The 16284-nt window shown below is 40.4% G+C and overlaps 1 protein-coding gene and 1 pseudogene across 2 annotated transcripts in view; one reads left to right on the top strand and one right to left on the bottom strand.

Moving 5' to 3' along the window:
- Nucleotides 1–16284, bottom strand: part of GALNT11 (polypeptide N-acetylgalactosaminyltransferase 11) — a 64901-nt gene that overhangs the window by 32272 nt on the left and 16345 nt on the right. For both annotated transcript variants that reach the window (XR_009696786.1, XM_061166179.1), the window contains exons 2-4: nt 4975–5307; nt 1574–1697; nt 2–168 (exon numbers count right to left, since the gene is read on the bottom strand). Coding sequence is in view for 1 of the 2 variants with exons in the window: in XM_061166179.1 (XP_061022162.1) it covers nt 2–168; nt 1574–1697; nt 4975–5269 (586 nt within the window). In the remaining variant the exon portion in view is untranslated. The remainder of the gene's footprint in view (nt 1; nt 169–1573; nt 1698–4974; nt 5308–16284) is intronic.
- Nucleotides 14881–15524, top strand: LOC133072965 (histone-lysine N-methyltransferase SETMAR-like; annotated as a pseudogene).

The following is a 16284-nucleotide window of genomic DNA, read 5'->3' as shown; positions in this document are numbered from 1 at the left end:
CCGAAGTCACTGTCATCGTCCACGAGGATGACTTCATGAAGAAGCCGGGCGGGCGTGCGGTCCAGGACACTGTGCACCGTCCGCAGCAAGGCAGACAAAGCTTCATTGTAGAAACAGATAACAACACTAGCAACTGGCAGATCCGCCGGGTAAGACTTGTCTTTACATCTGTAAGATAAGTATCAGAAAATCCTGACATTTCAAAAAGCCCAAATGTGTTGTTGTTATTCACTAAACATTAACTGCTCCCTTGTTGAACCTCTTCTTTACATCATTAACATTTTTTTTTTAAAGCGGTTAAGGAAACAATGTGGTTTCTTATTCAAGAGTTTTATAATTGTTAATAATTTCTCCCTCCATTTTCTGCTACTCTGCTTATTTTTAAGTCACTTCAAGTTTTTAAAACTTTGAATTTTTTCTTCTTTGGTAGAGGTTACACAAAAATGTGTTTTTACTGAACTCACTGCAAGTTTTTAATGAAGCACTTGACAGCTGATATTCAGTTTCTTCTCAATGAAGTTTCAAAAGGAAATATGGATGTCTGTATTTGAAAATTTTAATTTTTGCTCAATCATATAAAAAGATTTGAGTAAACTATGACATACATCAGGATAATGGACGAGCTTCCATGTAAGCAACTCTTTGATTTAAAGAAGGTTAGGGGGCTTTAAGTGTCCACAATAGAAAAAAAAAAAAAAAAAAAACACCACTGACTCAAAAAATAAAATCTGGAATTCCATGTTTTTCTGCATGGCATACAATGCCTTACAATGTCTGGGCCCTGCCTACTTTCAGCCTCTTGCCATTCTTTCACTACAGGCAAACAGAACTGTCTCAGTCCCGTGACAGACAGGACATCTCCCGCCTCAACCTGCTCCCACTCAGGGGACTACCTTCCGTGCAGCACGGCGCTGCTCGGTCCTCCCGCTCTCGGACGCCTCCCCTGGTCACTGATGTGGGGGCCCCACCTCACCCGTCCTATCACAGCCTTCGTTCTTGTGCTACTGTAACTACTCACTTCCTTATCAACCTCCCCTGACGGATACGAAGCCCTGTGAACCGAGGGGCTATGTCTTATTTTATTTCCAGGGCCTAACAGAATATCCAGCAAACAGAAGGTGCTGAAATAGATCTGTAGAGTGAATGATTGATTGACATATGAAAGAAAAGCCTTTGAAAAGACAAAAAGAATGAAAACAGAAAAGTGAGATCACGAGTGGAATTCTTCACTGATGTGAATTTCTTTTTGTTATGAATCCAATAAACTAACATTTAAAGTAAACATATGCTCAGGTTACTTAATTATATGCAATCAGTACCTCCCTCCTTTTTCCCATGATTTTAAATTTCAAAAGAAACACAGCAAGTTCTAGAACTGTCAGTACAATCTCAGACCATGTGGCTTCAAGCATAATAAGAGTGGAAACAAATCTGTCTTAAATTTTCTAGTATCCCGAATGATACTGAAAACTGCAGCCGAACTACAGATTATGAACACCACCCCCGTGACTGAGTATACCAGCACTGAAAGCACTGCTATTAAAATGCAAGCAGAAACTAGGAAGGAACGTACGCCGCATTCCTCGTATCTGGCACGTCTCTGTGGTAGCCCAAGCGGTTACTAATAAGCATATTGAAGGCATGTTTCTGATACCCCAAGTCTCTCAACTCCTGATCGCGTTCATTAAAAATCATACCTGCAAAAGAATGAAGTCATGGTCAATGCATTAAATCTGGAAAAGAATGCTACAATTCCTGTTATGATCTTAAGAAAATCTTCAGGACTTCCCTGGTGGTGCGGTGGATAAGAATCTGCCTGCCAATGCAGGCGACACGGGTCCAACCCCTGGTCCCAGAAGATCCCACATGCCACAGAGCAACTAAGCCTCTGCATCAAAGCACTGAGCGTGCACTCTAGAGCTCGCGAGCCCCAACTACAAAGCACACGTGCTGCAGGTACTGAAGCCCAGGTGCCTCGGGCCTGTGCTCCCCAACAAGAGAAGCCATCGCAGTCAGACGCCCACGAAACACAACCAAGAGCAGCCCCTGCTCGCCACAACTAGAGAAAGCCCAAGCAAGCAACAGTGCAGCCAGAAAAAGTAAATGAATAACGAAATTTAAAGAAAATCTTGGGTTTAACTTCTTATAAATAGGTAATAGCCATGTTTCTCAAACCTAGTTTGTCTCCATTTTCAAAAAAACTAAATTGAGGTTTAAATCAAATTTTCCTCGGTTTAGCTCAAAAAGCAAGTATACCTTAACCCTAAATTATGGCTCATTAGCCATAATTTAAGAATATTTTCAAGAAAGAAAAAAAAAAACTTACCTATGACTAAGGAAAAAAGAGACTTAATGATGATTTATACCATAAAGACAACAGATTACAGAACCCCATATGGATCTCAACAGGCCCCAATTAACTGGGCAAGCGGTTTTTTTGGTTATGTTTTCTAGAAAAATTTTTTTACCCCAAGTTTTTATATGGACTCCTCCCCTAGAAAATTAGACCATTGATAAACCTTTCTGTAAAAAATCTTCAGTTCCAGACTTTAATCAACTTCACAGCCAAGAAAGTCCACCACAGAGCTGATCAAAATCACCGTTATTTAACACCTTTGCTCTCACAGTCAGAAATCTCCCCTTTACCTGGAACAGTAAGCTTCCTTTTGCTTTCTCTTTCCCACATCAAACATTTAGCCTCTCCTCACAGAATGACTCCCCTGAAATAGCATTTCCTGAAGTCGAGCCATGGAAAACTAATTTCACTGGACGTTAGTAGAGGTTAAAAAGAAAAAAAGATTTCACGGCCAGATACTCAGGAAAACATCGGATTTTAAAAGTCAAGTAAGAGAGTTCCCTGGTGGTCCAGGGGTTAGGACTGAGCACTTTCACTGCCACTTTTTTTTTTTTTTTGGCATGGGCAAATAATAACAGAAAAAAATTAAAGTTGAGTAGACTTTTGTTTTTAAGAATGCTGATTGTTTTACAGATACACAGGTGTGAGGGGATGAAATACAGAATGCAGTGTTTTCCCAATTTATTATTTGATATATTCTGAAGATTTCTTCTAAGGGTTTTATGGTCTTTGATCCATTCTGAGTTAGTTTAATACAATATGAGGTAAGGGTTCAACTTCATTCCTTTGCATGGGGGTATCTAATTGGCCCAGTACCATTTGCTGAAAAGACCATCTTTGCATATTAAGTGCTCTTAGCACCCCTTTCTGAAAACCAACTGACCACACATGTTACTTGTTCTTAAGCATTACCATAGATGCTACTTGACCACAGATATTGCAGGGTGTATTTGTGGATTCTCGGTCTATCCTCCGATCTACGTGTCTGTCCTTACGCCAGTATCACACCGTCAGGAAGCTTTGAAATAGAGAAGTGCGTGTTCTCCAACTTTGTTCTTTTTCAAGGCTTCAGAGCACCCTGCAATTCCTTATCAACTTTAGACTCAGCTTTTCCATCTTTTCAACAAAGGCCACTGGGATTTTGACACGGTTTACATTCAATGTGAGTTGCTCTGGGTGGTACTGACGTTTTACCAGCATTAAGCATTCTATCCATGAACCTAGGACACTTCCTGTTTGTTTAGGTCCATTTTTATTTCTTTCACTTCTGCTCTGCAGCACAACTCCTTGGCTAGACTTATTCTTAAGTACTTTATTCTTTCTGATTCCACTGTAAATGGGATTGTTCTCTTAATTTTACTTTTGGACTGTTCATCACTAATGTCCAGAAATACAACTGGTTTTTGTGTGTGTATCTTGTACCCTGCGACTTTGCTGAATTCATTTATTAGCTATAATTTTTTGGTGATCTTTAGGATCTTTTATAAAGAATTTAGTGTTTCAGATGGGTAATTTGAGTTTGTCACTTCAAATATCTACAATTCTCTCACTACTTCATTCAAAGGCAAAGTCCATTAAAAATGGCAAACCCAATGTTACAACTTTATAAAAATTTTATAAAAATTACTATAAACAAAAAATTAGAGAAGAATTTCCATTAATGCTTTTAAAAAGGTCCCAATGGTTCTTTGAAAATGAATAGAAGGTATATTTAATGAAAACTAAAGTAAAAGCTTCCTTTTCCCTCATAAAATTTTCAATACTTCTGACCTCCTGTATTAGGAAATGATTAAATTCTAGAAACTGATTTTATTCATTGAAACTATGAAATCTGTTTTTACATTTCCTTTATATTCTGTGGCTCTTTCAATCTCTCAGAATCTCTCACTATATGCTTTTACTCTTAAATTACTTATTATTTGATTCTTCAATGAAGATCAAAGTTCTTAAGTTTTAAAGACAACCAAAATGGCTCATATAGCCCTTAAAATAAAATCTGCTGAAACCAGGACTCTATAACTGCAGTATTCAGTCTTGCTTCCAAACTGAACAGAATATAATTTTTTAAGAATAAAAAAACTCCTATATTTAACAAATATATTCCAGCACCTTAATAATTCTTGTAAGTAGAAATCTTTTTAGATATAAGTAGTCTCAATTTATTTCTAAACCCAATGGTTTATGTCCTGTCTTAATTAACTCTGCCTTTCAAAATATGTTAAAATAGTCACTTTTCAACCACTGCTTTCCCTTATTAAATAATGCTAGCAATTAAAATCTTCCTGCATAAAATCTTCCATTTTCTTTCCAACCACTTAATTTTTCTTCCTTTCTGCCCTCTCCCCTCCTGCCACCCCACCCCCTCCCCCCAATTCTGGACCTCATAGTTTCTCCAAAGTCTTCATAAAATACTGAAGTCAGAACTGAACAAAGTAGAATATAACACCCTACTGTGTCTGCAAAAATCACAGGACCCCAGCTAGTTCAAGAACAAAATATATCAGTACAGAATAAAGTCACATGTCTAGTCCTCTGAACAATACACGATTTAAAGAATATTTGAACTTCCAACGATGAAATACTTTGACACATTGCTAGCAAAAATCAGGTACACTTACCCAATTCAGAAGAGAATTTCACATTGCCTCTTTCTGGATCTTCAACGTGATTATCTATCACATCATCAATTTTGTTTGCTTTGAACTGTGATTCTAATACTTGACTTGGGCCTCTAGTGAAACGGGGATAAAATTTTTTGGGGAATGGTCCATGGGGCCCAGACCCCTTGATGGGCACATTCTTAAGTGGCTGAGTCACTTCACTGAAGTTGAAATAAATAAAAAGCAAAAGTGTCCAGGCTGCAGATGTAAAAAGGCATCCATAACAGAAATATCGAACTGTGACACTTCCCATTATAGACCTAGCATTGCTGAAGGGCCATTTTCAATTTCCTAAAAGAGAAGGATAAATATGTTAGACACTTTAGACACTGAAAAAATCAAATACCAACTTTACATTCACTGTTTTCCAAACTACCAAGTAGCAATTCTAAACAATTTACTTAAGACCCCATGTATGTCATTAACGAAGAGTCAAATGTAAGATATAGGGATAGCACTGAATAAAAAAAATAAAGGAATTCAACAATTAAAACCACAGACCAGTTGTGTTAGTACTGAGAAAACCAACAGCAGCAAAACAGTTGACTTATTCATCAGCCCAGGTTAATGGATACCTACTTCACCTTTGATCTGGACCACTTTCACTTTGCTCATATTTTCGAGGTTCTAACTTTTCATAAATAAAACGTAAGTACTACACATGTCATGACAGCACATCTAAGGTCCCTTCTAATTATAAAATTATAAGACTACATCTTTTAATCCAAGGATATTAAAATCTGTTATTATAAATAAGCAACTTAAAGTTTTACCTTCCAATCAAAGATTAAACCTGCCCTAATGCCCACTCTAGAGTCAACAGTTTCATTTCAAATTTACAACTGAAAGAGTTCAAATAATCCCACTTTCTGTCTCCTTACAATGCCTTACGAACAACAGGGCACTGAACAGCAGTGTTTTCCTAAGCTTCCTGTAATAGCGGGTCTTCATGGAGGCTTCACACAGCCCCCTCAGGAACTGTTTGTAAAGAGCCCACTGCACATATAAAATCGTCTCACTGAGCATGAGAGCAGAGAGACACTATTTAAGTCATGTACAAACAGAAGAAATCTACAAAGCAATACTACACATACATTACTAACTTCTATAGTGTAAAATAATTTTTTAAAAAATTATCATGCCTCCCCCAAACCAGGACAAAGCAAATCAGCATCAGTAAGCTCCAATTCAAAAATTAAGCTGTTTTGTACAATTTTATGCCATAAGCCCAGAAGACAGCAAATGGTTCAATTTCTTAACTATCTGCCAACCAAGAACTATTAGTTCTTTAACCACATGTCAATTCAAAACCTTGAAAAACAGAAGAAACCACCAGTACCCAAACAATCAAAAAAATCCCACAACAGTAACACCAATGGGAAACGACCACTGCACAAAAGGAGAGTCAGACACCAATCAAAGTGCTGCCAGGTCAGGTGCAGCACTTTTTTAAGTTAAAGACAGGCACAGAAAAAGATCCACTTTATTTGGAAGTGGAAGAAAATTTTCTCTAAGCAAAGTGAATGGAGCCATTAAGAAAAATGAAAATATTAAAGTTACAAATTTGTAACTTTGCAACAAAATGTTGCAGACAATACTGAGTAGAAACATTTAGGTGAAACATTCAGTTCAGTTACTCAGTCACTCAGTCCAGTCACTCAGCCCTGTCCAACTCTTGACTCTGCGACCCCATGGACTATAGCACACCAGGCCTCCCTGTCCATCATCAACACCCAGAGTTTGCTCAAGGTCATGTCTATTGAGTCAGTGATGCCATCCAACCATCTCATCCTGTCGTCCCCTTCACCTCCTGCCCTCTATCTTTCCCAGCGTCAGGGTCTTTTCCAGTGAGTCAGTTCTTTGCATGGCCAAAGTATTGGAGTTTCCGCTTCACCATCAATCCTTCCAGTGAACACCCAGGACTGATTTCCTTTACGATGGACTGGTTGAATCTCCTTGCAGTCCAAAGGATTCTCAAGAGTCTCCTCCAACATCACAGTTCAAAAGCATCAATTCTTCAGTACTCAGCTTTCTTTATAGTCCAACTCTCACATTCATACATGACCACTAGAAAAACCATAGCCTTGACTAGACAGACCTTTGTTGGCAAAGTAATGTCTCTGCTTTTTAATATGCTATCTAGGTTGGTCATAGTGAGAGAGTCAATTCCTAAGGCAGGTTGATAAGAAGTCCAGGATCCCCAAGGATTAAAAAAGGGTCTGGTGGTCCTGAAGTGGAGACAGGGGTCTGGAATTCTCAAGGAAGAGGAAAGGACAAATGTTTTTTTCCCCCTCTACATTTCTTAGTCTTAGTCACATAAAACTAAGAAGAAAGAAACTTTTTTCTTTAAGCCTCGAACTGATGATTACACAACAAACAACTCAGTTTAAACTCTGTACTAAGGATTATACAACAACAATGTATCCTGCTTGAGGACAGCTTCTCCTTCCTGAAAACCTTCGGGCTTAATCCTGTTATCTTAAAATGTAAATTGTGGGTCTAGTAAGATCTTTACAAGCTTGAGACATTCTTTTGATTTATTGTAATAACTAATTAAAACAGTATATAATTCCCTTGCTAAGACTAGCAAGGGGGGCACTCTCCATCCCCTTCTGAGGTCTCTGTCAGAAGGTTTCTCTGCCCCTTTTTGTACTTTAATAAAATTCTGCTACACAAAAGCGCTTGAGTGATCAAGCCTGGTCCTGCAACTAAATCTTCTTTGGAGATCAAGAATCTTGACACCATTCCCCGTAAGCTATCAATAGCTTTTCTTCCAAGAAGCGTCTTTTAATTTCAAGGCTGCAGTCACCATCTGTAGTGATTTTGGAGCCCAAGAAAATAAAGTCTGTCACTGTTTCCACTGTTTCCTCATCTATTTGCCAGGAAGTGATGGGACCAGATGCCATGATCTTTGTTTGTTAAAGCTGAGTTTTAAGCCAACTTTGTCATTCTCCCTTTTCATTAAGAGGTTCTTTAGTTCTTTGCTTTCTGCTCTGCACATCTGAGCTTACTGGTATCTCTCCCAGCAATCTTGATTCCAGCTTGTGCGTCATCCAGCCCAGCATTTCACATGATGTACTCTGCATTTTTCCAGTAGTCATGTATGGATGTGAGAGTTGGACTATAAAGAAAGCTGAGCGCCAAAGAATTGATGCTTTTGAACTGTGGTATTGGAGAAGACTCTTGAGAGTCCCTTGGAGAACAAGGAGATCCAACCAGTCCATCCTAAAGGAGATCAGTCCTGGGTGTTCACTGGAAGGACTGATGTTGAAGCTGAAACTCCAATACGTTGGCCACCTGATGTGAAGAGCTGACTGATTTGAAAAGACCCTGATGCTGGGAAAGATAGAGGGCAGGGGGAGAAGGTGACAACAGAGGATGAGATGGTTGGATACCATCACCAACTCAATGGACATGAGTTTGGGTAAACTCCGGGAGCTGGTGATGGACAGGGAGGCCTGGTGTGCTGCGGTTCATGGGGTGGCAAAGAGACACGACTGAGAGACTGAACTGAACTCTGCATATACATTAAATAAGCAGGGCGATAATATACAATCTTGACGTACTCCTTTCCCAATGTGGAACCAGTCCATTGTTCCATGTTCGATTCTAACTGTTGCTTCTTGACCTGCACACAGATTTCTCAGGAGGCAGGGAAAATAGTCTGGTGGTATTCCCATCTCTTGAAGAATTATCCACAGTTTGTTGTGATCCACACAGTCAAAGGCTTTGGCGTAGTTAATAAAGCAAAAGTAGATGTTTTTCTGGAACTCTCTTGCTTTTTCTATGATCCAACGGATGTTGGCAATTTGATCTCTGGTTCCTCTGCCTTTTCTAAATCCAGCTTGAACATCTGGAAGTTCTCGGTTTACATACTCTTGAAGCCTCGCTTGGAGAATTTTGAGCATTACTTTGCTAACCTGTGAGATGAGTGCAATTGTGTGGTAGTCTGAGCATTCTTTGGCATTGCCTTTCTTTGGGATTGGAATGAAAACAGACCTTTTCCAGTCCTGTGGCCACTGCTGAGTTTTCCAAATTTGCTGGCATATTGAGTGCAGCACTTTCACAGCATCATCTTTTAAGATTTGAAATAGCTCAACTGGAATCCCATCACCTCCACTAGCTTTGTTCCCAGTGATGCTTCCTAAGGCCCACCTGACTTTGCATTCCAGGATGTCTGGCTCTAGGTGAGTGATCAGATCATCATGGTTATCTGGGTTATGAAGATTTTTTTGTATAGTTCTCTGTGTATTCTTGCCACCTCTTCTTAATCTCTTCTGCTTCTGTTAGGTCCATACCATTTCTGTCCTTTATTGTGCCCATCTTTGCATGAACTATTCCCTTGGTATCTCTGATTTTCTTGAAGAGATCTCTAGTCTTTCCCATTCTATTGTTTTCCTCTATTTCTTTGCATTGATCACTGAAGGCTTTCTTGTCTCTCCTTGCTATTCTTTGGAATTCTGCATTCAGATGGATATATCTTTCCTTTTCTCCTTTGCCTTTAGCTTCTCTTCTTTTTCCAACTATTTGTAAGCCCTCCTCAGACAACCATTTTGCCTTTTTGCATTTCTTTTTCTTGGGGATGGTCTTACCACTGCCTCCTGGACAATGTCACGAACCTCTGTCCATAGTTCTTCAGTGAAACATTAGATTTCAACTAAAACAGGCATTATAAATGCCTAAAATATGTCCTTGGAGGTAGGGAAAAAACAAGCAAATAATAACAAAAACAAAAGCACTACTTCTTCAAAAGGCCATGAAATTCTTTAGTTTAAGACTTAACTGCATGGGACTTCCCTGGTGGTCCAGTGGCTAAGGATCAGCGTGTCATTGTAGGGGACGTGGGTTTGATCCCTGGTCCAGAAACTAGGATCCCACATGCCGTGGAGCAACGAAGCCCATGTACCACAACTACCCAGACGCCTTAGAGCCTATACTCTGCAACAAGAGAAGTCACTGTGCAGCCACAAAGAGCCTGTGTGCCCCAACAAAGACCAAGCGCAGCCAAAAATTAAATGGTAATAAAAAGACTACCTGTACAGGTTGCTCTGATTCCATAAAGAACTGTGAATAAGAAGCCAATCTCTTCTTCAACTGTATAAGGAAACTTATATTTAGATTCTTTGCTCAAACCACTCCAGGCCTTCCCACTTCAACCTTGGCCTCCCTGACAGGGAACACAGAAGGGAGCCCCGCCAAAGGGACCAAGAGAGGAAGCCAGCCAACATTTCCAATCACAGAGAAGCCAGAGCATGCTAATCAAGGGCTATGGGAGTAAGCAGCTCAGGACAACAGGGGAAGGTCCTAACCTTCAACAAATGTTAACTTTTTCCTCATTAGGTCTAATTTTAAAATATAACATGAAAGGTATTTGTGACCCTCTATTCTTTACAATGACCTACAAGTCCCTAGGTAATAGTCTGACTGTATCTCCCACTATTTCCCTCCTCATTCATTTCATCCTAGACACAGTCTCCTTATGGGTCCCTATGTGTGAGGGATTATGCATGGGTTCATCGCTCTGCCTAGAATACTTTTCATCCCAGCCCAGGTAGTGCTAGTGGTAAAGAACCCGCATGCCAATGCAGCAGATGTAAGAGACACGGGTTCAATCCCAGGGTCGGGAAGATCGCCTGGAGGGGGTTTGGCAACTCACTCCAGTATTCTTGCCTAGAGAATCCCATGGACGAGGAGCCTGGTGGGCTACAGTCCATGGGATCGCAAAGAGTCAGACACGACTGGAGCGACTTAGCACACAACTTCACCTCTATTGAATCTTTGCTCAATTATTACCTTCTCAACAAAGTTCTGTCTAGACAACCAAATTTAAAACTGCAACTCAACCACCAAACACTAGCACTTCCCACTTTCCCTACTCCATACAACTTACCACCTTCTTACATACATTAATTTCTTATTCATTATGTTAATTATTGTCTGTCTGCTCCCTGTTAGAATGTATGCTTCATCAGAGCAAGAGTTTTCTGTCCTGTTTCTTGCAGTATCCCCTGAGCTTATAACAAAAGCTAGCACACAGCAAACATTTAACAAATATTTGTTGAAATTAATGAAAAAATTTCTGGAGAAGACTCTTGAGAGTCCCTTGGACATCAAGGAGATCAAACCAGTCAATCCTAAAGGAAATCAATCCTTAATATTCATTGCAAGGACTGATGCTAAAACTCCAATATTTTGGCCACCCAATGCAAAGAGCCAACTCATTGGAAAAGACCCTGATGCTGGGAAAGATTGAGGGCAAGAGGAGGAGGAGGCAACAGAGGATGAGATGATTTGACAGCATCAACGACTCAATGGACATGAGTTTGAGCAAACTCTGAGATACTGAAGGACAGGGAAGCCTAGCATGCTACAGTCCATGGGGTTGCAAAGAGTTGGACACAACTTAGTGACTGAACAAATGAAAAAATTACTACAACGTGGCTATCGTGTGCTTGCAAAATGCTGGGATTTCCAAACAAATATACTACTATTCTGTTTGAGCCAAGCAGTACCTTAATGCTATGCATGGAGATCTTATTTCAACCTTACTTCAACAACAGTATGGGCTTCCCAGGTGGCTCAAAGGTAAAGAATCCTCCTGCCGATGCAGGTTCAATCTCTAGATGGAGAAGATCCCCTGAAGTGGAAATGGCAACCCACTCCAGTATTCTTGCCTGGAAAATTCCATGGACAGAGGAGCCTGGTGGGCTACAATCCACGGGGTCGCAAAGAGTCAGACATGACTAAGCAACGGAGCATGACAACTAGGCAGGACAATAACCATATTTATTATTAGAAATGGTACCAAAAAAAAACCCCACCAGACTCTCATTGTCCAATTTCACAAATTAAATAAAGCTCTCTGCTATAAAGAGAGGGGCTACTTTCTACTTGGTTCACTGCATGATTTTCGGCTGCCTCTTGGCTGCCAGCACCTAACGGCAAAATGAAAAAGGTTTTTTCCTCACCCATAAGGTTTGACCCACTCCATCGAGATTTTTCACGTAATACCCCCAGCTCACCCTCTCCGCAACAGCACATCAAGAGTCCTTGGTCTAAACTACAAAGTGTATTAACTCTCAATAGTTTTATAGGTAAATATAATTTTTCAAGCCATATTATGGCAATTTTTAAGAGAATTTTTATGTAGTCAATCATTGTACTAAATTGAAGAACCTATAAAAATGAGAGGAATTAACAAAACCTGGTCATTTTTTAAAAATATATTTAATTCCAAATCTTCAGAAGCAAAAGATTTCAGGAGTCTTTTAAATAGGTCAAGAAGTTAACACCGAAATATAAAGAAAGTAGAAACCAATCAGATGCCTGTTATAAATAACAGGTCCTTAACTGGTAAGAAATTAAAATATCCAAATAAAAATCAAAGGCTGAAAACTTAATCTATGCTAACAAATAATGAATCCAGAATCTACACGATAAAAAGTTTTTTGCTTCATACTATCTGCCATTCCTTCTATATAGCCATGGCCTCAATATCCAAGGCTTGAAAGCTTTTAAAAAGAGGGTCAAAACAAACGATTAAGGTTAGTTAATACAAAACAACTAGTGACCAAATACTTTCAATCATAAACTTGAATAGTTAATAAAGCAAAAACTTCAGCAGTTAGATACCAAGGTAATATATTCTTCAAGATGTAAATGAATAAAAGGCTATGCTGAGCTTAGTCGCCCAGTCCTGTCTGACTCTTTGCAACCCCATGGACTGTAGCCCGCTAGGCTCCTCAGTCCATGAAGATTCTCCAGGCAAGAATACTGGAGTGGGTTGCCATGCCATCTTCCAGGGGATCTTCCCAACCCAGGGATCAAACCCAGGTCTCCAGCAACGCAGATTCTTTACTATCTGAGCCACCAGGGAAGCCCAAATAAAGGGCTAACCGCCTGTTCACGTGAATTTTCAGTAGACAAGATGGTGTGGTTTCATGTTTCCTCTAGTCACGGTCTGGGAGCTGCCCGGGAACAGACGGCTAGTAAGCTGAGAGTCGGTTTTGCCAGGGTGGTACAGAGGAAGAACGGGGAAAGGTATATGCAACGTGCTGATTAGAATGACAGGCCACAGATTTAAGCCAGACAAGGAGAGATGAGAGGGTCAGGGAGAATGAAGCAGGATGAAAAACTGTGGATGGGCCACTGGGCCCTGGTGTAGCTGAATGACCATTGGAGTTGTTACCACAGAGAGTGATCTGAAAAGATGCATGCTGTGTTGGAAAATGAGAGGCTAACACTCAGATTCTGGAGAGGTACCATTAATGAGAGAAGAATCCTTTCCAGACACACAAACTAGAGATACCCCAATGAACAATTTGCCTATAGTATAAGCACTGCTTTACTTACTGTAAGCAACCCCCTGAAGACACAAGCATTTCTGTCTTTTCAAACTCATTATGGTTAGCACAGCATCTATTGTGAACAATTAAGGTGTATTTATGTTCCAAAAGAAGTTACAGGACATTGTTTAGGTTGTGTACAATGAGAAGAATATAATAATGTAAGCAGGGCTAAACAGTTTACACAGTTTCGTTAGACACTGTCATTATTTTTTTATTGAACTATAACTGGGGTATTTTTATACCTTACAAAGTGATCACGGTAAGTTCAGTGATCATCTGTCACAACAAAGTTATGACATCATCACTGACTAATATTTCTTACGCTGTACATAACTGGAAGTTTATGCCTCTTCATCTCCGTATCTATTCCATGCATCCCCACCCTCATCCCCTCCGGCAACGACCAGTTTGTTTTCTGTATCTATGAGTCTTTTCTCTTTTGCTATGCTTGTTTTGTTTCTTAGATTCCACAAGTGACCTATTTCACTAATAGTAGGTCCAACCGTGTTGTCACAAATGGCACAATTTAAGATGATACTAAAATCATTCCACTAATTTTCCAGTCACAGCCTACTAAATGTACTGAACAATCTAATATTTTTCTTCTGAAAATCATTAAATAATTCTAGAGAAAAGGCTAACACTGGAATCATTTAAGAGTTTTATATGCCAGACACCACTCAAGGTGCTAGGGATTAATACTCTAAGTTTTGCTATTATGCTAAAAAAAAAAAAAAAAAAAGAAAATCAGAAAATAATAAGTTGGTGCAAAAGTACTTGTGATTTTACACGGCTGAACTCTGCTGTTTGATATTGGAATATAGTCTTAAATAAACGTGGTTATGTTATACCTCATTTTAATGGGCACTTATCACTTTGGTTTTTTGCTAAGCACTTATTACTTGCTATTTCATATATTTATTTTAGAGTAGGAAAATGATGTGAGACAAAAACCCAATTCAAGTGATTTTCTTACTCAAATTCAAAATGGGTTGTAAAGCAGTGGAGACAACTCACAACATCAACAATGCATTTGGCCCAGGAACTGCTAATGAACATACAGTGCAGTGTGATTCAAGAAGTTTTGCAAAGGCGACGAGAACCTGGAAGATGAGGAGCACGGTGGCCAGCCATCGGAAGCTGACAGTGACCAACTGAGAGGATCACCAAAACTGATCCTCTTAAAACTACAGGAGAAGCTGCCAAAGAATTCAACGCTGACCATTCTACAGTCATTGGGCATTTGAAGCACACTGGAAAGGTGACAAAGCTCAATACACATGAAAGTGAAAGTGAAGTCGCTCAGTCGTGTCTGCCTCTTTGCGACCCCATGGACTGTAGCCTACCAGGATCCTCAGTCCATGGGATTTTCCAGGCAAGAATACTGGAGAGGGTTGCCATTTCCTTCCCCAGGGGATCTTCCCAACCCAGGGATCGAACCCGGGTCTCCCACATTGTAGGCAGATGCTTTACCATCTGAGCTACCAGGGAAGCCCACACACATGAGCTGACAGCAAATTAAAAAAATTGTCATTTTGAAGTGTCGTCTTCTCTTATTCTACACAACAACAACGAACCATTTCTCGATTGGATTGTGACGTGAGATAAAAAGTGGAATTTCTATGACAATCGGTGATGACCAGCTCAGTGGTTGGATTGAGAAGCTCCAAAGCACGTCCCAAAGCCAAACTTGCACCAAAAAAAAGGTCATGGTCACTGGTGGTCTGCTGCCCGTCTGTTCCACTATAGCTTTCTGAATCCCGGAGAAACCATTACATCTGAGAAGCACGCTCGGCAAATTGGTGAGATGCACCGACAGCTGCAAGGCCTGAAGCCGGCCCTGGTCACCAGGACGGGCCCGGTTCTTCTCCAGGACAATGCCCAACCGCATGCTGCACAACCAACGTCACAAAAGTTGAACAAATTGGCCTACAAAGTTTTGCCTCATCTGTCACATTCACCTGATCTCTCACCAATCGATTACCACTTCCTCAAGCACCCGGACAACTTTTTTCAGGGAAAACCCTTCCACAACCAGCAGGAGGCAGAGAATGCTTTCCAAGGATTTGCTGAATCTCAAAGCATGGAATTTTACACTACAGGAATAAACTTATTTCTCACTGGCAAAAATGTGATTATGATGGTTTGTATTTTGATTAATAAAGATGTGGAGCCTAGTTATAAAGATTTAAAATTCATGGTCCGAAACCGCACTTATGTCTGGCCTAATACATGCGCTGAGAAGCTGGAGCTGGTGTACTGAACTAAGAATGCTGAATGAGGAGGCACAAGCCAACCACTTGGAGGCAGCACGGAGCTCCTCTCAGCATCCCGGTCTCACCATGGAGAAGTGAAACCCACCCGGCTGTGGGACTGAAGGCACTCTTTTAGTACACCCTCACCAAGGATGGAGGCTCAGGTGTCAACTACAACTGGGCACTTGCCATCTAACACTACAAGGATTAAATCATGTGCTGCTGCAGCTGCTGGTTTGCAGCACCCTCTGAAAGGAGCTCAGGGTGGAAAGCGGGAGAGGCAGCACGCTGTGCTAGGGGAAGAACTAGCAGGACAGGCCTTCAGATAGTTAGACATCTTCAGGAGTTGATTTTATGAGCCAAATCCTTTTATCTCCTCATATCTAGAAAAGCACTCAAATTTCTCATGGTGACAACTGTCTCATGACTAGCAGAAAGCTTCACCTGACTAGCACAAACCTTCTGGAAAAATATATGTTTGATTGCATGTATGCCCCCATCACTAAAATCACATATATGCTGTCCTTCCCCGCTGCCTCTCTGGAGCAGTGTCTCAATGCTATTGCAGGTGCTGTCTCCCAGGCTGCAGTCCTCATTTTGCCCCAGATAAAACTTAACTCGCAACTCTTGCATTGAGTGTGTGTTTTTTTTTTTTTTTAAGTTGA

The sequence above is a fragment of the Dama dama genome, chromosome 18 (assembly GCF_033118175.1).
Source record: "Dama dama isolate Ldn47 chromosome 18, ASM3311817v1, whole genome shotgun sequence".
NCBI classification, from domain to species: domain Eukaryota; kingdom Metazoa; phylum Chordata; class Mammalia; order Artiodactyla; family Cervidae; genus Dama; species Dama dama.
Note: the sequence above shows the minus strand (reverse complement) of the source record. Positions and strands in the feature narration are given on the sequence as shown.